This window comes from Lissotriton vulgaris, chromosome 6 (assembly GCF_964263255.1).
Source record: "Lissotriton vulgaris chromosome 6, aLisVul1.2, whole genome shotgun sequence".
Classification (NCBI taxonomy): Eukaryota; Metazoa; Chordata; class Amphibia; order Caudata; family Salamandridae; genus Lissotriton; species Lissotriton vulgaris.
In genome coordinates this window covers 363,419,319-363,443,345 of record NC_141694.1, presented here as the reverse complement: position 1 = coordinate 363,443,345, position 24,027 = coordinate 363,419,319, and the positions used below count along the sequence as shown (strand labels likewise).

At 44.3% G+C, this 24,027-nt stretch overlaps 1 protein-coding gene across 2 annotated transcripts in view; it reads right to left on the bottom strand.

Annotated features, from left to right (window-relative positions):
* The window catches only part of LOC147707339 (ribonuclease H1-like), a 687,926-nt gene that overhangs the window by 73,263 nt on the left and 590,636 nt on the right, over positions 1-24,027 (bottom strand). For both annotated transcript variants that reach the window (XM_086926384.1, XM_086926385.1), the window contains one exon: positions 14,128-14,252. In XM_086926384.1, coding sequence (XP_086782510.1) covers positions 14,128-14,252 — 125 coding nt within the window. The remainder of the gene's footprint in view (positions 1-14,127; positions 14,253-24,027) is intronic.

Sequence of the window (24,027 nt, the reverse complement as noted above, 5' to 3'; positions counted from 1 at the left end):
TGCTTGTTTACTCAGCTGTCACGCTCAAGAAGCATATCATATTGTGCAGGTGGTGCTCCATGCTTTGGAACATTAGCAATGTGCTCCATGTCTATCAGTATTTCATGAATATAAATGGTCACCTTTGGGAAAGTGCATCAAAAGTATATCCCATGCCTGCGCCGTCAGTGTTGCCCATTTTCCTGCATTGCCTGCTAACCATACTGATTTCCGCTTCACTCCATCTTACTGTTTCAGTCAACCAACTAGTCACCTCTGGAGGTATGGGCGATTTTCAGCTTCTAGATAAAAGACAACTAGACGGTAGGATCGACACATCAATGAATTTTCACCAAACTTTGGTCATCTTAGATCTTTCCATTACCTCCAAGAGGCAAGTCACCAGTTCATATAAATTATTCCGGTTGGCCAGTACAGCCAAGGCTGCTGTAACAGATTTACAGCAATATATCTGTTTGCAGAATGATCACAGCAGATGAAAGAAGGTACCCTCCCCACATGTAGGGCAGGTGTCTGGTACATTGGGGAAAATGTGGTACAACCTCTTGGGGTGGGTTAGGTATACCGGATGTAGGAAACTGAACTGTATATATTTAAATCTAGTATTCCTAGACATGGTCATTGGGAAGCCTATGATTCTGTCCCATTCATTCCCCTTGAATTGCTCCGCCCACCTAACCTGGAGTTATAACTACACACAGCAACTCGTTTCCAAAGTGCTTTATATAGCTGAGTCACTGCTCTACGTCTTTTCCCCCCCAAAAATAGTTAATGTGCCATATCAGAGAAGGCTCACCCAATCAACCCAATGAACCTTTGATGGGGAGTTTTGACAGCAGCTTAATTTATTCCATAGCTTCACATGAGAGCAATTTGGATGCAATATAGAACATATAACATGCACAAGAGACACTAGCTGATCAGGTTTTGCAGCAAAAGTCCTCCTTTACTTCTCCTCACAGAAGTCTGGTATTGGTGGAAAATAACACTAGTTGCATATACTCCTTCAATTGAGTGAAGTCTTCAGACAGACTACTCTCATATCTGTTTGTTTCCAAAAAGGTCTCATTTGCTAATGCCCAGTGTCAAATGTAGATTTTAAATAGTTGGAGTCTAGGTGTGACTAAACAACCCTTAGCAGTTAAAAAGCCCAATGATGAGTCTTTATGTTTCATTTCAACTTTCCCTGGTTAAGAGATCAATCCCAACTGGTATTTCGTGGACTGCAAATATACTACTCTCGCAGTAACACCACTTAAACTGCCTATTTCAACACAGAATTTTTTTAATCACACCTCGTGTCAAAAGTATAATTTTTTTAATACATTGTTGCCAATGTTGAAAGATCCATTACAGATACAAAAAGGGTAATCCAGAAAGGTATGACTTTTGTAAGTCCTTTCAGGGCACTCTGTATATTATAACACATTAAGCGTCCCACCTCATGATTAGTTTCTATCCGCAGTTACCTGAATTTGTCGGTCCTCCAGCTGAAGTACACGTGTTGCAGCCGAACAAGAGTTAGCGGAGTTAAACATCCAAGTGGACATTTGGTCAACTTATCCCAATTGGATTTCAGTCCAGACGCTAGGCTAAACTGAGTTTGAGACGCTGCCGGACAGTTTTCTGGATTTTTAGAAATAGACATGGATATCATCAGCATATATAGACAGAACACTAGTCATCACCCCGATTCATAAACCTGAAACTTAATTTGTCCTCGAGTACAGCAGCAGGGCCAAGAGCAATGAGGACTAGTGGCAACCATGTTGTGTGCCCTTTGTCGGATACCACTGATCCGATAGGATGCTTCTTTTTTTTTTTTTAAATATCTTTATTGGTATTTTTCATGTTATTCCATTTCCTTACAATACATGGCAAAGCAAAGAAGGTGCAGGATGCAATATAAACATCAGCACACAATCCTCATCAGATCGACATTAGAGTAACTAGATGCTCCTACTGCCGCAGCACAATTTCACATGCACAATCTCATATTAGCTTATTAGACAGTTTCTCATACATTGTTGCGGCCGCCTGCCCACCACATATCTCAACAGCCTCCAAATATCTATGCTGAGGGGGGGGAACAGAGGGAGATGCTGCTAATTGCATGGGTCAACCTCATCTGCAGTATTTAAGTCCTTTGTGTCCAATTAAGCACAACGTTATTAGGCGCGAAGATCCATACATGTGGCCTGCTCAATATTGCAGCAGAGCGGGCTTTGCCGAAGAGGAAAAAGTGGTGATAAATGATAATAACAACAGACCTATCAATAAAGCATATTTTATCTAAATTAACGTACTGATCAATCAAACTAAAGAGCAGCTATCTGAAAAGGAATACATTAACCATTGCTTTACTGAGTGCGGGACCAGTTATGGCATGAAGAGCTACATGGAGACTCATCGGGACTCGACTCGGCCTCAGGTGTATGTAGGAGACTAATCCCGCAGCGATAACGGTCGGGCAAGAAAGAGCAGGACCCCCAGTACACCTGACTGCCCCTAAGGGGTATCATCCAGTGGAATGCAACAAATGTCCACCGCCATCTCTCTCCCCGTATCCGACGGATGCTTCTTGTTTTTACTCTTGAAAAGAGACAGGGCCTAATACTTTTATCTATAAAATTATTTCTAAAGTTCAAACAATGGACCATTTGCATAAAACTGCAAACTGACCATCTAAAGAGCCTTTTTAATGTCAAGCAACACTGATGCAGCTTTCCAGTATCATTACACAACTGGTACATTTTATGTCTGAGCTACCCGTGGTTTAGAATTTTGTGAATCCATTTTACGGCCATTACCCTCATTGACCTATTTGCAAAGCCTTTGATCAGCAATTTAGTATTTAACTTCAAGAGGGATCTATATGCCGTAGAGTCCTTTGTGTCTTTACAGTGCTTGAACATAACACTGATTAAAGATTCCCCTATCATACATGGCCTTTGTATACAATCTCAGAAGTTGGTCGACTTAACGAGCCAGGTTGTGTGAGCTAAAACTCTTTAGGAAGGTCATTAGTGTTCGGCACATTACCTTCTAGCATACTATGCGTTGCCAGAAGCATTGCTGCCATAATTTCTTCCCTAGCCAGTGGTGCTTCTAAGGCTTCCACTGGTACTGGGTAAATCTAGAGAGATTGGCCAATCTCAGGACCACCTTCACAAGATTGAGCTTCTTTTTGCAGTATTACCTGTTGTATTGATGAATCTGACTTGGAGTCAAATTATAGTTTACTTTTGTGCTCATAAGGATGCATCATTTTCTCAAAGGCCAGAGTGAAGCCGAAAAATCTGACCAGGCAGTTTCTCCATACAACCCCTTCAAGGTCTTCCATTTGATGAGTGCAACTTGTATCCCAACTAACTGTAAAATCATTGCTTAGCTTGGTTCTCATGGGGATACACGGTCTTGTTTCCTACACTGAAATACTGTTGTTAATTGTCTTGTCACAAGTAGGTTGTGAATTAACATCTTGGGAGGTGAAAGTGAGAACAGCCTGCCTCTCCCTTATACCAAAATAGTTTTCTCTGTCTTGGTACACTTAAGCTCCAGATAGTTATTTTGCATCCAAATTTCATATTGACAGAGTACTTTTTGAAATTCCAGTATTAGAGAGCTGTGTTGTGAAAATGTCTTCAATCTGTCTACTCAGTGTAGGACTAGAATCCTACTTTTTAGGGTTATCTAAAACGTTTGATAAAGGCACAAATCATTTATAAGACAGCTGATCAGTAGTAGTTCGAAATTGCAAACGTCAAAATAGGTGCAATGTGGGCTACATACAGGACTGCGTGAAAAGTAGCATGCTGTTACCATGGCAACGATGCTTCACTTGGATCTCTTGGCAGGGGTTGCTGTGTGTCTGATGCCCTGTCCTAGACAGCAGGAACAGGAAGAGCTCACATTAGGGCAGCTCCAATTGGAGGCTCAGGGTTCTGCTGGCGCGGGGCTACAGCCAAGGGGCATTCCACAAAATGTGCATAGTGTACTGTCTGTACTGAACATGCTCGTTTAGCATTATAACGTTATAGGTTAATAATGCACCGTTAGGAATACCCGCGAACTTTAGAATCTTCATGACACAATTCAGTAAAGAAATAGGATAACAATCAGGCGACGCCAGGGGCCCGATGCGATTTCGCAATAACAGACTCCTCCCCCCCGCAAACCCCCCCCTTAAGCCAGCACAATCAGAACAGCACCTGCTCTCTTTAGCAGAATGAAACACACAGCTTCGGTGAGGTCAGGGTTGCAAACACCAACTTCATGGAATGTTGCCCTAAAAAGTAGGTTGCAGCAGTCAACTGTTAGCGTCCATTCGCAGGCCCAAAAGATGGAAAGGGACATTGACGTTTACACGGTGATCACAGACCTAGCATCGGTATTAGGAAAGGTGACAGGAGTGTAAACGATCATAAAGAATTAGCTCGCACCATCATCCAACAACGTGTCACTTACGAATGATACTTTAGTTTCCAGAGTTACCCTAAAGCAGCGATTACAAGGGTATGCACATGTCGGGGTGTACACAGACTCATCTATTACCGGGCGAGAGGAAGCCTTTAGATGCAGAAGGTGAGTGCGTTTTAGGGGTGACAGCACACCATGGAGGGAGTGAGCACACCATGGAGGGAGTGAGCACACCATGAAGGGAGTGAGCACACCATGGAGGGAGTACTGTGTGTATTATGCACAGTGGCCAGGAGTACAAAGCTAGAGCTTAATTTCATACCTGTGCACCCAAGAATTTATTTCCATGCCAACTCTGTCAAATTTTACAAGTGTAAAAGTGCCTGGCAATTAACAAGGCACTCAGAATCAGATGGGATAGGTACCAAGACCCATATGTACTAACACATTTTCCTATAGTCGCAGAATGGGTTAAACCATTTGATACATCAGGCACCAAATTCCACATGACCTGCACCATTTGTAGTTTAAAATCAGAACAGTAGTGGCAAACACCTCACCCCACCTCCGTCAGGACAACGGCAATCAGAAATCTGGACATTCAAAGACTGTGGTCAAATGTGTGGTGATACCATTAATCGGTAACTGCTTTTCCGCACCCAATATTTGCGTTTTCAAAAAGATACCCAGATTTAAATACGGAATAGCTTGTTAAAATGTTGGCCACTTGCTTTTTAAACAGTGGACTCGACAACAGTGTATGTTCATGCGGACATCCCTGTCCCTAGCACAGGGGATTTTTTTTTGCTCTGAGCCCCCTAAGCAAAATATTTTGCTGTTGGACCCCGCTCCAAAACTATTTGGCAAGGGGGTGGGGTGAGGCGGGATGATCACAGGGGGTGGGGATCATGAGTTCTTTTCAGGGGTCAGACATATATAAAAATAAAAAAAACAGCCTAAAACAAGAACTGAACAACAATACTGCCCATAATTGGAGTGCTGCTGGCCCCAATCCACTCCACCTGCTGCACTAATGATGGTTGTAGCCGTGAGAAGCAGGCTATCTCCTCTTCATTCACTCCTTCCCCACCATGTCGGACCAGCACTTCTATCTGGAAACAGGTCCGGTCTCTTTCTGAAAGAAAAATGAGTACTGCATGCTGTCCCCCCCCTTGTTTGCACCAAGGGCACCATCTACCCCAAGGCTAGCAAGGAAAATGAGCCCCCATGCCCACTTTTTATAGTAAAACATTTATAATTGTGAAGCAGTGGGAAAACAAAAACATAAATAAAATATTTGTCATTTACAATACCAATAGCTCAAAATTTCCTAATGAGAGACCTATTGCATTGCAAATGCTTGTTCCTGATTGGGTGGGATATTTGTGGCTTGGCCTTATTGGTTTTCTGCTAGAGTTCCCTGTAGCTATTTCTGGACTGCTGTATTGGTGGGGATTATTCTACTGCCATGGGTCGCAAGTGGTTTTTAAGAGGAACAACTGGGTGTCCTCCTCTTTGGATGGCTCTCTGGTCCCTCTAAAGAGACCTAGGTTGCCGGGCCGTGATGGGAGTGACGTGCATCTCATGTCCAGTGAGGATGTTCAGGGCTCGATGCAGGCGGCCGTTTCCAAAACCCTGCAGGCTCGACCTTTGCCTGTTGGTCCTTCCCAGCGTCTGACTGTGGATACCGGTGCTGAGTTGTGCCCTTCAGATAGGTAAGGGCCCTCTACTTCCTCTGGCAGAAAAAATGTCTCCAGGGATGAAATGTGTAACGTTTTGGCTCATGAGCGGCACAACTTGGGGTTTCCTCCTTTCCAGCAGGGAGAGGATGGAAGGGACCTTTTTCCAAGCACGTGAAGCCCTCCCAGTTGGGCATGCCTTTTCAGGGCTCAGTGAAGGAGATGGTGATGAGGGAATGGAGGGAGATGAACAAGGTTCAGGTCCCTCACTTTCTCCAGAAACTATATCTTTTGGAGGGGGATGACCCCTTGCCCCACACTGTGCGATTGGAATCAATTCTGGCTACTCGGATTGGTAAGACTGCCATTCAGCCGGAGGATTGTACCCTGACTGATGCCACAGACAAGAAAGTTCACTCAGGCCTTAAGAAGGCCTTTGCTGCTAAGAACTTGGCCCTGAGGGCAAGCCTATTTTCTGCTTATTCTGCTCAGTCCTTGGTGCAGGGTTTTAACAAGTTGGCCATGGCGGTCCAGGATGGTTCAGTGTGCTCAGAGCTGTTGGCGGCCATGGACCAACAGGCTAAGCTGCTGGCTGACATTTCTTACGGTCTTATTCGTGCTTCAGCTCTGTCCACTGGGGCTTTGGTGGCTGCACACCATTCCTTAAGGCTCAGACAGTGGAAGGCTGATCCTGGGAAGAAAACGGCTTTACTGACGTTGCCCTTTGAGGGTCAAGCTCTCTTTGGGGATCAGTTGCCAACCATGATTTCTAAGGCTTTCAAGGAGCGGAAACATGCCCTACCTTATAAACGTGGTGCTTCATCTTCTGGCAAACCTTGGAATAGGTCCTCCAGGTCGTCCCCGAAGGGGCGAGTCTCATCAATTTTTCCGGAGGAGAAGATTCCAGACTAGTTTTTTTCCCAAGCATTCTGCTCCTACTCCTAAAGGGTCTGCCGAGAAGGGCCCCTGACTATCACAGTTGATATGATATGATAAATGGGATTTGTAGAGCGCACGTTCACCTACGGTTTCTTGGCGCTGGAGTGGGAGGGCTGAGAGGTACATAGCAGGGCGAAACTAGCCGTGAGCTAATGAGAAGAGCCAAGTTTTAAGTGATTTTCTGAAGTGAGCATAGGAGGGGAGAAGGCGGAGTGCTGGGGGGAGGGAGTTCCAAAGGAGTGGAGCCTAGGTAGAGAATCTCAGGCCTCCATGTTTCTTAGGTCTGAAGGAGCAGGGGGTCAGAAGATTAGAGTTCGAGGAGCGTAAAGCAAGTTGGGCAACATAGCGGTGTAAGAGAGAGGAAATGAAAGAAGGCCCCGGAGAGGAGACGGCTTGGTGAATTAGGGAGCCAAGTTTGAAGAGGCTGTGCTGGGCTACTGGGAGCCAATGAAGTTTCTTAAGGAGAGTCTTGGTGTGACTAGATCTTGGTTGGCCATAAATCAGCCTGGCTGCCTGATTCTGGATGAGTTGGAGGCGTTGGGATTGATATGCAGGTATGCCCACATATAGGGAGTTCGCATAGTCTATGCGAGACATGACTAGTCCCTGAGTGACCTGAACAAGAGCTTCGTGGGAGAGGAGTCTGCTAATTTTCCGAATGAGACGCAGATGGAAGAAGCAGACGGATACAACTGAGTTGATTTGAGCCCTCATGGAGAGGTCCTTGCAAACGGTGATGCCTAAGCTCTTGACAGAGTCAACAGGGGAGGGAGAGGGGCCAAGTGAGAGGGGCCAAAAGGAGGAATTCCAGGGGTTACCATGGGGCCCAATGAGGGCTAACTCGGTCTTGTCGGGTTGAGTTTAAGCTGATTTAGGTTCATCCAGGAGCTAATGAAGGTCATGACAGAGTGGACGTTTTGGATGGAAGACGGGGAGGGGTAGATGTTAAAGATGAGCTGAAGATCGTCAGCATAATTGAAGATGGTCACAGATTTTTGCTGAAGCTCCGAGATTAGGGGACGAATGTAAAGATTGAAGAGAAGTGGTGAGAGCGAGGAGCCCTGCGGGACTCCACAGGTGAGACGCTTTCCCACCGAGGAGAAGGGGGGGAGGGAGACTGCCTGGACTCGATCTTGGAGAAAGGAGGTGATCCATCTCAGTGGTAGCCCCCGGATGCCAGCGTGATCGACACGTTCGAGGAGGATGGTATGGTCGACGGTGTTGAATGCCGCCGACAAATCCAGGACCACCAATGCCTGAGAGATGTTCTGGTCTGCCCCCTTTCTTAGCTCCTCGTGAACGGCCAGGGCAATTGATTCAGTGGAATGCTGAGGTCTGAAACCAGCTTGGTGAGGATCAAGAAAGTGAGTATATTCAACGAAGGTGCTCAGACAGTTAACCACAAAGGCCTCCAGGACTTTACCCAAATAGGGGAGGAGGGAGATTGGGCGGAAGTTAGAGGGAGTGCCGGGGTCTGCTCCAGGTTTCTTAAGGATGGGTGAAACTACAGCTGTTTTGAAGGAGAGAGGGGCCACCCCAGAGGAGAGGGAGTTGTTCAAAAGAGAAAGGGAGGCATAGGAATGTTGAGAAAGATCTCCAGACTAATATGGGGGGGGGCAGCTATCGTGGGGGGGGGAGACAAACTTAATTTTCCTAAGAAGAGAGAAGAAGATTTCTTCAGTGAGCGTGGGGAACTTGAGATACTGGGCGGGGTTGGGAGAGGCCACTGTGGAATTCAGTAGGGCGGCAACAGTGGGGATGCTAGTTTTAATTGTGATTATCTTTTCAATAAAGTAGCTATTGATGGAGTCACAGAGGAAGGATCTATGCCTGTGGATGGCAGGCTCAGGCATTTCATTCCCTTTGACTTCTGGATGTGTCAGATCGCTGGGTCCTGGGCATTGTGGAACATTGTTATGAGATCGATTTTCTGCATTTTCCCCAATACGGGTGTGTGGCTGACTCCTGTACCGACCGCCAGTCTGCGAAGGTTGGAACTGCTCGAAGGGCCACTTGCAGGGTGCCGGTGTCAGAAATTGGCACAGGGGCCTCCTTCATTTTGTTCTTAGTACAGAAGGTCTCTGGAGGTTTTCGGCTTGTGCTGGATCTAAAGTGTGTCAACTCCTGGGTTTGTACTGTTCACTTCTGAATGTTGACAATTCAAGCCCTCATTCCACTGGTCCAGCTGGGAGATTTTTGGGCCTCCTTGGATCTCGAGGACTCTTATCTTCACGTCCCTGTCGCACCCTCCTTTCAGCGATTTCTGAGGTTTGCGGTAGGTAGGAGACGCCCATTTTCAGTTTGGTCTTCTTCCCTTCGGCCTCAAGTCCTCTCTTTACGAAGGGGCCTGGTTCCCCTCATGGCTATCCTTCATGAGGAAGGGGTGTTTCTTTATTCCTATTTGTATGATCTTTTGATTCATGCAGTGGAGGAGTCTCTGTAGCTCGCTCAGGTCGAGAAAGTCTTGGAGGTTCTTCAGGGATGCATGTTTTTGGTGAACTGGGGAAAATCTTCTTTGGCCCCCTCATCGGGGCTCGTTTTCAGACTTTGGAGGTCCGTGTTACTCTGTACGAAAGGCACCTGGTCTCCTTAACTATGCAGGTTCAGCCTTGATGTCCCATGAGGCTCCTCCGGCAGTGGAGTGGTTGAGGATGCAGGGGGATTTGGCTTCTGTGGTGTTTCTTGTGCAGTGGACCCGATTTCACCTTCTTTGCCTAGTCAACTGGATTCTGGCAGGATGGTCTCCAGGGACTCGGGATCGATTGACTCCGCTGCGGATGACAGACTGGATCAGAGAGGACCTCTCCTGGTGCTTTTACCGTCATCTTCTGTCTGAGATCTCGTTGTCACGCCTGGCCCGCTGGTGGTAACTTCAGATGCCAGCCTGTCCAGTTGGGGGTCTTGTCTGAGTTTGGAGAAGGTTCAGTGGTAATGGTCTCTGAGGGACTCCCGGATGTCATTTATCTGGAGTGCTACGTGCAAGTTGACTCACTCTGCTCCATTTTCAGGACTCTCTGCAGGGTCAGAAGGTGGTGTTTCAGACAGACAATCTGGTGTCTAGTCCTAAGTTAACTGAGAGGGCGGGGACCAGGTCCCGATCTTTGAAGTTGGTGGCCAGCAACATCTTCCTGCGGGCTCAGAGCTGGGTTCTGGGACTGTCTGCTCTGTACATTAGGGGGTAGAGAATGTTTGTGCCGATCGTTTGAGCAGGGATATTCCATCGTCCAAGGATTTCTCCCTGCTTCCCTGTTTGTTCAGCCAGTTGGTGGTTTGTTGGGGCCTCCTGGAGGTTGACCTGTTTACGTTCCAGGGGAATGCCAAAGTGGAGCTGTTTTGTTCACTGGGTCGGTGTCCCTTGGAGTGGGGAGTCGACAGCTTGACTTGTCTTTGGCCTCAGGACCTTCTTTATGCTTTCCCTCTGTTTCATCTGGTCCGGATACAGAGGGAAAGGGCGCAGGTGGTATTGATTGCACCACAGTGGCCTTGGGTTGTTGTCCGGAGTGGGTCCTTCCTGTGGTTCAGTCTCCGTTGCTTTTTCTAGTTTTTGCCCTGGGCACATTAAGGAAGTTACACTTGGCGGCATGGCGGTTGAACAGTGGAACTTAGCTGGTTTGGGGAGGAGAAAGGCAGAGGAAGTAATGAAGGTGGCAGAGGGTTAGCCGATGCTACATGTGCCCAAGCAGAGCAGGTGTGTCAGGGGGCCCTTATGTAAGCATGAAAATGGGTCCCAATACCCAGAGCGGTACAGTGAGTCCCTCACAACCAGGGCACAAGTCCTAAAAAAAAAGAAGTGGGGGACGCTGACATCAAGACAGGCGGAGGTGGAGCCTCGTAGAGCGGAGCACAACAACGGAGAGGAGCTTTGGGGCCGCCACAGCCAACTGGTGAGCATTGTCACCAAGAGCATAGGGGACTACAGGATCAGGGCTCCCCAGCGGCATCTGAACAAATAAGAAAGCCCCCAGCGACCTGCCTGACTTCAAAATGTCGGCCGTTTGAGACAACCACAGGCTTCAATAACCCAGCGAGTGCCAGAGATGGCGTGCAAGGCTGATAATAAAAAGAGGCACGGAGTAACTACAAGACTGGGGCCCAGAAGTAAAAACAAGGGCAGTTCAATCCTCTCCCTAAGGGTGAAATAACAAAAGCTACACACCAATGAGGGGAACAGAGGAACAGACCTCACAACACATGCATTAAAGCTCCACCGGTGACAGCACATGTTGAGGTCATACCTTATCTGACTTGGTCTCTCTAGCAGCATTTGATGCAATATGTCAGCAGGATCCCATACAGCTTGCACAGCGTCCCATCTGCCTCCTTTGTGCCTGGTGCCTTGTGGTTGCACATAATTCCCCCCCTGAGCAAGACGATTCTACATCACCCTCCTCCAGGTAGCCATTTCCTTTTCCACCTCCTTCGATCTCTCCCGACGTCCTCTAATGAGTCTGATCTTGGACGATGCCCCGTGGGAAGAAAGGGATAAAGTTTTGTACTTACCTGCGGATTTAACGGATGTGGATACCTACTGCGGAGCCCAAACAACCTTGGCGGATGCCCGATGGAGCTGTCCTGTGCAGCTATAGAGCAGTCTGGCCCCTCGGCCATCACCTACCCAGTCGGACATTTGATATTGTTTTCCGTGTCTCCTCGTTTGGTCTCCTTCCCTCCCCCTCCTCTCTGATTCTCTTGATGCTAACTGATGTATCTATGTATCCTGTAACTCACTGATTCAACTGATGTAGATACCTACAGCGGAGCCTGAGCAACCTTGGCCGATGCCCGGTGGAGCTGTCCTATGCAGCTATAGAGGAGTCTGGCCCCTTGGCCGTCACCTACCCAGATGGTCATCTGCCATTGTCTTCCTCATCTCCCCATTTGTGTCTCCCCCCCCCCCCACCTCCCCTCTCTTTATTTGATTCAAACTGTTGTAACTTTGTAACCGTAACTCGCTGATCCAACTGATATAACTATGTAACCTGTAACTCGCTGATCTTCATGTAAAGCGATCTGATACCTCTGGGTCTAGCCAGCGCTATATAAAACTTTGCAAAAAAAAAGTACCTGACCATTTGGCTGTGATGTTGCAGGCTGCTCGTAGATCCTCTATGCTTCTCTCTTATGCTATGCATTGGGGAGCTTTTTCGGCCTGGTGTGCTCGTAAGGAGGTGGATCCTACTGTGGCTCACCTCTTTTTGGTTATGCGGTTCCGGAGGATGGGGCCCAGTTGGGTCTGTCGGTTGCTTGTCTGCGGGTGCAGTGGTCAGCCATTCAGGCTTTTCGGGGCTCTTGGCATTATTTGCAGGATGATGGGGGCCAGATGCCCTGATTTTTCCAGGGTCGTTTGAACCTTTTTCCTCTGCCTTTTTAATCCTTTCCCTTTTGGAATTTGCAGTTGGTCTTGGATGTCCTTTTGGGTCCTCCTTTTGAGCCCCTCGAGGGGCTGGAATTGAAGCTCTTGACTTTCAAGGCTTGCTTCCTGGTCGCCATCACTTCGGCTAGAAGGTTGGGGGAGTTACGGCCTTGTCCTGTAAGTATCTTTTCTGCAAGGTCTTTTCGGACTGGGTGGTGCTGGTTCCGGTTCCGTCCTTTGTCCCTAATGTTAATTCAACTTTTCATCTCAGTCAGGAGGTGATTTTACCTGAGTTTTGACCGGATCCTTCCTAGGCTGAAGACTGTTGTTTGCACTGTTTGGATATACGGCGGACTTTGTTATGGTATTTTCGCGTGGTGGAGTCCTTCCAGAAGTGGGACGCTTTGTTTGTTAACTTTGGTCCTGCTAAGAAGGGTGAGAAGCCTTCCACAGCTCCTTTGAGTCACTGGATTCGGTCTTTTTGGCTTACAAGGTGAAAGAGGTTTGATCATCCTGTGGGAGTGCAGGGGTGTTCTACCTGCAGTATGGCGGCAACTGTGGCTGAATTGCAAGGTACCTCTGTGGTGGAAATCTGTAGGGCTGCGACTTGGTCTTCCCCTTTTGTCTGCCACTATCGGATTGCTGGTCTGGAACGTTTGGATAATGTCCTGGGCCACAGAGTCTGGTCCTCTATGAAGGAATAGGGTGTTTTTGTGTTGTGAATTGGGCACGTTATTGAAATGTTGTTCTTTTTTACTCAGTTGTTCGTTTTTGTTTCTGCTTGCGATTTCCTCACATGTTAAGAAGGAAGGCGAGGGAGGGATGGGAGGTAATGCGTCCACTACTTACTAATAATGGCATTTCTCCTAGTCCAACTCCATCCCCTTCCTTCTAGGACCCACCCCCCCTTACGGTGTAGTCAAACCGAGTTCTAGGCTTGGCTTGTTTACGTACAGGAGGCGGGCAGTGTTTTTATAAGTTGGGGGTGGGTCTGGGGGGAGGCGAAGGACCTCACATGTTAAGAAGGAAGGTGAGGAAGTAGGGCTAAGAGTAATGCCATTATCAGTAAGTAATGACGCATTCTATGATGTGGCTCGTACAGGTCCAGCAATTGCTAAAACTAACCTCCTGCAAAATATTTTTTAAAGTGTTGTATTGTATTCCTTGATTGAATGGGCAAACACAAGGGCGTGATTTAAATTAATACAGGCAATACCATCTGTGTGCAAGTAAGCAAGCATGTTATCCTGTTACCTCTACATGGCATATTCTGGAATTACTGCTCCCAGATTATATGCTCTAGCTACGAATTGGCACCTTCCAGTCATGCAGCATGCCTACGCCACTCTTCTCATAAGGTAGTGAAGCCCACATTCCCAGTGAGTGGGAAGGGTGCGGTCAGCTTCACTGGATTTGCCACGTTCCCAACTGGTGATTTTAATCATTATTTTTTGTGCTGGCAGTGCCACTGTCTTCCGGCCTCCTCTGTCACCAGTTTAAGCGATTCAATGCCACTCTTTTAGGAGCTAGGGCTTAAGAAGGCCAGTGAGCTCAATATTAGGCTGCCATTTTTTTCGAGTGACAGAGGAAGCTCCCAGTGTGTGTCTATCCAAATAACTATATTTATTTTATTGAATTTACGAGACTGCAAAACAACTGAGTACCTTAAACATATGGTGCATTTTAATTCCAATCGCTTGGGCTACAGAGATAACAGAAAATACTTCAAATACTCACCCACGTGACATCTATATCCTGGACCAGCTCATCGAGTTTCTCAAAGTCTTCCTTATTAATTACCGGTTTACCCGTGGTCAATTTCCAGTCATTTTTCTTCCAGTTTTTCACCCACTTTGTTATACCTGTATAGTATAATAATTTTAAAAGGGTGAGAAATTCAGAGATTAAACTTGATAAAATAATTATTCCCCATCTTTACACTCTTTATTTTACCTGGCTTTTTTTTCAAGTTACTCTACACTAAACTCTACTGCTGCAACTAAAACAGGATTTTCCTTTTTTTAAGGATTTAGACACTGTGCGCAACAAATCAACTCAAACCTATCAAAACCCACACGGCTCACCTTGGGAGTGCCACAGGGCTCTATTCTCCCCCCTCCCAGTTCAATCTCTTCAAGGAACCTGGTCATCTTAAAGCAAGCAGAGATCAAATATCAACTCTATGCAGATGATACTCCAATTTATCACAAAAACAAATCACCCAGGGACATTCGACATTTAAACGTCACTCTGAACAAGATTAATTCCTGGTTTCACTCTAATCACCTTAAGCTAAACCCCAACAAAACAGAAATAGTCCTATTCTCCCCCAAATGCAACCATCTTCCTATTCACGAATGGATCAGAGACCGGAGCGCCTTAAATTGCTCTCTCTCTCTCTCTGTCTCTCTCTCTCTCTCCATCCACCTCCGCTAAATCACTGGGCTTCTGCTTGGACAACATCATGTCAATGAAAGAACACATAAAAAACTCGGCCAAAGGAGTGCTTTAGGAGTGCTTTCTGCCCTTAAACACCTCAAAAAAGCTCAAACCAATCATCCCTGCATATGATTTCAAGATTGTGGTGTGATCTCTGGTCTTCTCCAAACTAGACTACGGCAATGTCATTCTCACTGGAACGCCAAAATCTCACCTCGCACCACTGAGATCAGTCCTAAACATGGTACTACGGCTCATTACTGATGTCAAACTGTTAGAACACATCACTCCTGCTCTCAAGCGCCTCAACTGGCTTCCTACTGAAGGATGATGTACTTTCAAGACTGCCTGTATCATCCACAAAGCCCTCCAGTCACATTCCCCAAAATACTTAGAAAACTAACTTACGAAAGCAGGGACTTCTAGATCGCTGAGAAGCTCCAACACACTTTTGCTCCTACACCCCAATCTATAAAAAAATATGCTACCAAGTATTGCTCTTTTTCTGGAAATGCTCCGAGCATATGGAACTCTCTGCGATCTGCGACGCAACCCATTCTTCCCTGGCTTCAAAAGGGACCAAAACCTCCTTCTCCTCAATAAATGCTTAAATTCTCAGACTACTCGTCTTGGTCTATTATCTTGTGCGCAGGACTGAAAGTTATGTCATAGTTGGCTATTTGCTTGTTTGTTATTGTGCTGAGCACTTTTATCTACTGTATCTATCCCCATATGTTTATTGTATTCCTGTTCCACTGGATTCGCTCCCGACCATGTAAAGCGCTCCGACACCTTCGGGTCTAGCTAGCGCTATATACAACTAAAATAAATAACTACATTATATAAATTAATAAAAAAATAAGGGCATTCCCATGCAAGTTGTATTCGTTAATAACTCGGACCTGGTGCTGCAGACATTTTCTTACATACCCGATAATGAACAGAGCGTATATAAGTGTAAAATACTAAACTGCATCTTACCTGTAAAATAGATCCCTAACCCTTGTAAAAAAAACGGAGGTATTATACTCTTAGAATCTTTCAGTGTTCCTTAGTAGGACGTCTTAGGAAAGTAATATAAAAGTGTAACCTTTTTTAATCAGGTTCTCAGGATATTATCCAGCTTTCAATGTACACCTTGAATGTCTGATGTATGGGGCCAGTTGTAGTTCATGAAGCAACCGTGGATGCCTAATGTATGGGCGCAGAGGTATTGTATTGCATTTATATATCGATTACTACACCTGACAAGGCGTCGGAGCACATTTTTGGCGAGTAGCTCGCTACTCCAGACCCCATAAAGGATTAGTGGTTAATTAGTATAGTGAAAATATGAAAGTAATTTGAGCAGTGGATATGATTGTCAGTTATTTAGATTGAGAAGGATAGTGGAGGGATAGAAGAGGGAAAAAAGTTTGCATTTATATAGTGCTTGCTACCCTGATGGAGTGTTGAAGCGCTTTTGAATTAGTACAGTGAAAATATGAAAGTAATTTGACCGGTGGATGTTAGCCAGTTATTTGGATTGAGAAGGATAGTGGAGGGATAGAAGAGGGAAAAAGGTTTTCTATTTCCTATAAGGGAAAAAGGTTTGCATTTATATACCGCTTTATACCCCTGATGGGGTGTTGAAGTGCTTTTTTGGCGAGTAGCCTGCTACTCTGAAATGCATACAGTGTTAGTGATGAATTGGTATAGTGAAATATAAAAGTAATTTGAGTGATGGATATGTTAGTCAGTTATTTGGATTGAGAAGGACAGCGAAGGGGTAGAAGAGGTAAAAAGGTTTTTACTTATAGAGCGCTTGCTACCCCTGATGAGGTGTTGAAGTGCATTTTAGGTGAGTAGCACGCTACTCCGGAACCCATAAAGGATTAGTGGTGAATAAGAATAGGGAATTATGAAATTAGAGTGGTGGATATGTAAGTCTGTTATATGGATTGAAAAGGATAATGGAGGGATACATGGGAAGGATTTAGAATATTGTTTTGGTATGTTTTGGAGCTCATAGCAGTAGGAGGAGCTTTGGAATGAGTGGAGTAGGGATGAGTCTCGAAAGGGGTATTTTGAGGATCATAGTAGTGGTATGGGGTTTGGAATGAATGAGGCAGTGGAGATAAAGGATATATTGATAGAGGTATAGGGTGAAAAATAAGTTAGTGCATTGGAAATTGTAGAAAGAGGTTTGAGATGAGCCAGAGAGTTAAGGTAGAGGATATATTGAGAGCAGTATAGGGTGAAAAATAGGGTAGTGCATTGGATATGCTGAAATGGAAGAAAAGTAATAAATATGTAAAAGTAATAAATATATAGATCCAAAAGTAACAAAGATATAGATCAATAAGTACATGGAAGACATATAGATGCATAAAGGAAGGTAGCATGTGTAGATTAAAGATGAATTAAATAAACTCTGGATTTCAAGTGTTGCACTTTCACTTAGAGATATATATATATATATATATATGACGAAGCTTGTCACTTAGAAGACAAAAATGCCGGATAAAAAGCAACAAAGAGTCGAACCAAAGGTGCTGGTGCAAGGGTGGTTTAATTCGATAAAGCCAGCGCGCCGCCATGACGCGTTTCGCCTTTGAGAAGTCTTGATCACATGACAAACTGCATGACAGTGAGCAGAACATTTAAAGTGACAGTGCATTGAAATGTATCATGGAAATGGAAAACATACTTTACATTAAAACGCTGCGTTTGTGCAATCAAAGAATGCCCTAATGAAAAACCTAGTTTTTGCTCAGTGCTGTTTCATAATTAATAAAATCAGATGTACAATTTATAAATGAAAGAGCATATTTACAAGACACAAACCGGTGGAAAAACAATGTATATACACGACAAATAATTGTATCTATGTACATAAGCGTTGGCCTATTACTCTGTATCAAATCTAAATATCCAGTTTGTGTAAAAAGTCGAAATAATATGCTCATATTCAAAACAGCAGCGTCAGTCCAAAATCATGAGACAACGTTTGCACACAATCTAAATAGAGCCCAAGTGGGCCAGTCACAATGTCTGCCAAAAATATGAAAAGTGCTTATAGTGATAGTGCAAAATTAGCAATAAAGTGCAAGTGTTATGACAGATAATTCGAGAATATAGTCATAGAAAAGTATTTCTAAAAAAGGTACATAATTTTGTTGTTTAAAAATTATACATCATTATATACAAGATAGAAACAACACGTGGGGAACACAAATTACTTAATGAATCCGGACAGGTCTTATGGGCATACTGATTGATCCTAAAGACAAGTATAGAGATCTTCCCTGTCGTTAAGGCCATTAGGATTTTTCGTATTAAGCTCCAAAATGTATCTCGTCTCAAGGAGACGGAGTTTGGTCTCACGGTCACCTCCTCTCCTTGAGACTTCGACACAATCAATTAAAAAGAATTGGAGCTTATCAGGAATGCCTAGATGTTTATCCTGAAAATGCCTGGCAACCGGATAATTTTGATCGTGCCCCGATATTGCGCGTATGTGTTGGAGTATCCGTTTGTGGGCGGGCAGTTTAGTACTGCCCATATATTGAAGCCCACACGGACACTCCAACACATAAATGGCATAATCAGTTTTGCAGGTAAGCCACTTGGAAATGGCGATAGGATGTTCATGAAAGGGACTTTTAAAGTGTGTTCTATTGCTGCCAAATCGACAGGCTTTGCACTGTGGACACACCTTAAAGCCCTTCTTTAGTGCTGACCAAATGTTTGAGGCTTTGGGCTCCAAGGTATTGCTAACTAGAGCCTTAGACATCGAAGGGGATCTTCTGAATGTCAATACTGGCTTGATGTCTATATTGTGACCAATCACTGGATCACTTCGAACCAGATTCCAGTTATTGTTTATGATTTTCCGAAGAGCCCCATGTTGACTATTATATGTCAAAATGACTCGTGGGGAACTAGTTTAAACCTCCCCTGCCAAGGAGACATCCAAATGGATGTTTCTAGTTTTAGGAATCAATGCCTCCTGTCTGCTAACTGAATTAGAACGCCTGATCGCTTTGGTGAGATTCTCAGTTGAATAGCCCCTAGCCAGGAAACGTAACCTGCATGCCTCCTGTGCAGCCGCACATTCGGCATCCGTACTGCAGATTCTTTTTATTCGGAGCATTTCTCCAAAAGGAATGCTCCGAATCAAGTGGGCCGGATGTTGGCTATTAGAGTGTAAAATAGTGTTTCCTGCACTGGGCTTCCTGTAGAGTCTCGTATTTAGGGTGGTGCCTTCCACAAATACCTCGACATCTAAAAAACAAATGGATTTGGAACTCATATTGGAAGTAAAATTTAAATTAACAGTATTCACATTGATCAAATCAACAAAAGCCTTGGCACTATCATAACTGCCTCTCCAAATAAGAAAAATATCATCAATGTAACGCAAATACAAAACAATATTGTTGGAAATGAAATCATGGTGTTGGCCGACTAGGACCTGCTCCTCCCATAGCCCGACGTGTAAACACGCGTAGCTAGGTGAGAAGCAGGCCCCCATCGCCACACCTCTAACCTGATGGTAGATTACGCCATTGAAGATAAAAAAGTTCTGGTCATTTCCAATAGCATCTTATTGTGTGTCGATTGAGGTGAGCCCTTGTTTAAATAATAGTCCAAGGCCTTGAGTCCATCGCCATGTCTAATCGAGGTATAAAGGGATGAAACATCCAAAGTCATTAGTACCATGTTCTCTTCCCAAACAAAATGTTCAATCTTGCCTAGAAAGTCAAAAGAATCCCTAACATAAGAATTGAGATTCTCGACATGGCTCTGTAAGAAGAAGTCTATATATTTGGAAACATGTTCCAAAGAGCTGTCAATGGCCGAAATGATGGGACGGCCCGGTGGTATATCAATATCTTTATGGATCTTTGGGATCAAATAAAATGAGGGTATAACCGGGTGATCTTTCTTTAAGTATCTGAACTCCTCATGTGTAAGCAGTCCAGCACTTCTCCATGCTTCGAGTTTCTGATGTTGGTCAGCCCACGTGTTCTTGACAATCTGGATATTGCTTCTGCGGTAACATGAAGTATCATTTAGTTGTAATTCCGCTTGTTGGAGATACATGTCTTTAGGCCAAAGGACCACGTTTCCGCCCTTATCGGCCTGTTTCACAATGATGTTATGATCCTTCTGTAGTTTCGCGATCAGTTGTTTGTAACATCGATTTTGTTTTGAAATGTGAAATATATTTCAACCCCATTTGTCCTGTAGCAGAGAGAGCACTGATCAGTCGGTGCCCATGTCGAGACCAGGGCAGTGTCTCGTCAATATTCCACACAAAAAGAATTGTCGCGGCACACTTCTTGGTAGTTGGTTTATTTCAGATCGTTAAAAAAAAACTCCTACGCGTTTCAAACCGTAGTTCCTGTCCCTTTTCAGTTTCACTATTTAGATCATTACACCCTCATTTTAATTGTGGTGCATGCTGGGCCATGTAGTGTTTGTTTCAATAAACTTTATTGAGCAATGATATTTACGCGCTTCTGCATTCTGATGGTGGTGGTGTCAGACAACGGGGTAATATCTGTGTTACCTAACACTTTGCGCTTCTCTAAGGTTAGACGAACAACGCTTACTCAATTCATGGCAGCGCCATGAATGATTAGATCAATGTTGTGGTAGCTATTACATTGATAGTGTAGGTAACTAGTGATTAAGTGTCTGTTGGCTTATCTAGGGCTGAGTGCACTTGGCCCCCGCTGTGCACTTACCACCCTCTGGAATACATGCCCTATATCTATATATATTGATATGGCCATTGATGACGTACCATTATTTCTACAGTTGTGCAATAAACAATACTTTTGTTGTCATTTCCGTTGGTCATGTTAAGAAGGAAGTCTTTGCATTATGTCCACATTTGGATATTCTCTGATGGTTATCAATGTCCTCTCAGTTGTCTTTTATCCTTTCTTTGTTCTAGAGGATATGATCTTGGTTTGGGATATTGCTGATCCGTGTCTGGCTGGCAGTCTGTCTCCTATAAATGGACGTACATTTCCTCATCTCCCTTCAAGCCTGACGGTTGTTTTGTTCTGAATCTCATTATGAGGTTCGACTCCAATCTTCTAAGCTTCTGTGTCCGATTCCCACCTCGTTCGTGCAGTGGGATGGTTGCCAGGCCGGAGTATTTGACGTCTAGCCAAGTTTTTCCTTGGTGGATGATGATGTGTTTGGCCATGGCATAGGTATGGTCCCCATTTTGTATGGCACGAATGTGCTTTAATATCCGTTTCTTTAGGGGACATACCGTGCTCCTGATATATTGTTTTCCACAGCAGCATTGCAGCATATAGACCACAAAAGAAGATTCACAAGTTATGTTGTCCCTAATTTCAAAGTTCTTTCCTGCCGGATCTTTGAGACTTTTGATGTTGCGGCCTATTTTACAGGCTTTACACGTCATACATTTTGTGAAGCCTTTACTTCTGGTTTGGAGCCAGGATTCTGTTTTTTTTATTTCAAAATGACTTCACACCAGATGGTCTGAAAGGTTTGGTGCTCTTCAGTACAAGACTAATGGGCGTTTTCCGATGTTAATTCCTATGTCAGGATCCTTTTGAAGTACGTGCCAATATTTCATAAGTATCTTTTGGATTTTGTAACAACTTTCTTTGTTGAGAGTTATTATCATCCGTGGCTGGTCTTCCTTTGATGCTGTTTGATTGCTGGTTGCTTGAGTCTCTCTTTCAATTCTTTTGTATTCGGTTCTTTCTTCTTTGCTCAACAGTGTTTCAGCTCTTGTTTTTTTCCTTGCCTTAGTTTCACTTCTATTTATATCTGTGTGTTTATATCCACGTTGTAAGAAACGCATTTTGGTTTCTGCAAATTTCTTTTCCATTTCCAGATCCTCTGAGCAATTTCTTCCCATTCGTAATAGTTCCCCATACGGTATGCTCTTTTTTAAATTTTGAGGGTGAAAACTAAGTTAGTAGCAGTTTTCTTTCTGTGAACAGTGGTTGGTATTTTGTTGGGTTTAACATAGACCTTGGTATCCAAGAACTCAATTTCCTTGGCACTTACTGTGATGTGAATCTTAGTCCCAACATCATTAGTATTGAGGATTGAAAAGAAGGTGTGAAACTCCGACTATGTTCCTTTCCACAAAAGGAACAAATCATCGATAAAGCGCAACCATAGCGCTACGTTTGCCATGTGGTGGTCGTTTTCCTCTCTCCAAGCTATGCTCCTCTCCCACCACCCCATCATGAGATTAGCATAGCTTGGAGAGAAGGAAACTCCCATAGCTGTACCGCAACACTGTTCATAGCTCTTCTTGTTAAAAAGGAATACGTTGTTATATAAGCACATCGTTATCATCTCGATCAGCATCTTCGAGTGTTCCAGCTCATTGATTGGTCATTGTTGGAGAAAGTGCCGGATTGCCTGTAACCCTATCTCGTGGTCAATGGAGGTGTACAATGACACCAAGTCAATTGTCACTAGCAGGTAGGTGGGTTGCCATTGGGTATTCATAAGTATGCGCAGAAAATCGCCTGTCTTCTTTATGTACGAGCTGAGCATAGGAACAATTGGGGCTATGAAATGGTCTACATAAGTTGAGATGTTTTCATATAGACTGACACAGCTAGAAATGATCGGCCGTCCTGGTGGCTTGTTCAATGTCTTGTGGACTTTCGGAAGAAAGTATAATGTCGGAGTGATTGGATTGTCAACCATTAGAAATTTCTTTTCATCTTCCGTTAGCAGTCCCTTTGATTGCCACAAATCTAATTTCTTACTCAGATCCATCATAAGGTCATGGATGGGATTCCTTAACAAAACTTTATAGTTCCTGGTTTCATTTAGTTGTCGCATGGCCTCCTCTATGTAATGCTGTTTTTCCATCACAACTATGTTTCCGCCTTTGTCGGCGGGTTTGATCTCAATGGTGTTGTTGTTCTTGAAAGTTTGTATTGCCATGCGTTCTTTTTTGGTTAAATTCTCCTCATCATTTGAGTGACATTATTTTGCATTTTGTCAAGATCTCCCATTACTAGAGCATAACAAATATCGATCTTGTTGCCTGGGTGAAGGGCAGGGCAAACTTTGGATTTCTTTTTTAATCCAGTGGCTATTAGTCTGTCTGTTTGTATTCCCATTTCTTCCAGAATCTGAGTGTTGGATATCTGGGAATCTGTTGTTTCATTCGCCAATTCATATGCAACTCGAAGCTGTGGTACTTCTGCTATTTTGTATGTACCTGAGTCTTCCACTTGTGTGTCAGGATCTTGACCAAATGGTCTATTCAGTGGAGTTTTTGCAAAGAATTTCTTTAGTTTTAATTTTCTTATGTATTTGTAGAGGTCTATTTTGGTATCAACAGGGTCTTGATGTATTTCAGGGCAGAATGAGAGTCCTTTTTTGAGGAGTTTTATTTCAGCTTTTGTTAGATTGTATCTCGATAAATTGATGACTAAATCTGGGGTTGTCCAGCTGTTGACACCTATCCTCACCACTGTTCGGGTTCGCAGATTGTATCTGCCTCCTTTGTCGCGTGCCTCTTCTTGTTTTTCGTCTTGATTTCTTGAGGGAAAGAATCCCCTTCCCCTTGCTCTTGTTCGTCCCTGCCCGCGACCTCTTGTGTTGGCCCGGGGTGTTTGCTGCTCCTGATAGAGCAGCTTCATCTCCTCTAAAAAAGAGAACTTTCTCAAGCATATTGGTCTCTGCTCCCCCTCACTCAGGTCCGATTCCGACCCACTCATTTGTCGGGTTACTTGGTCCGTGTTAGTGTTCCACTGTTGTTTGAAGACTTCAAATCTTCTCGCAAATGTGGGGATTGTTCCAAACTCATAATCATCCTCATCCCTGCAGAATTTGCGTTGTTTCCTATTTTGCACTTCGTCTTCATGTTTGTCCAAGTTCTGTTCCATATCAGCTCTAAGTTTTTTCATTACACCACTGTCTTCGTTAGTTGCTGTTTTTTGGCTCTCAATATCTGATATTCTCTGATGAAGCTCCTCTACTTCCTTTCAGGCATACTTTATGATGACTTTTTGATTTGATGGTTAGCATCATATTTCTCGAGTAGTCCATTTTATTCTTGCCCCACTCATCAAGCATCTCTGGCTTGTGTAATGACTGAGATATCGGTTCTGATTGGCGTGGTTATGACCAATGCCCACCACCATCTCAATATATGATGTAGTTTTGGCTCTTACTGCACCTATTTGT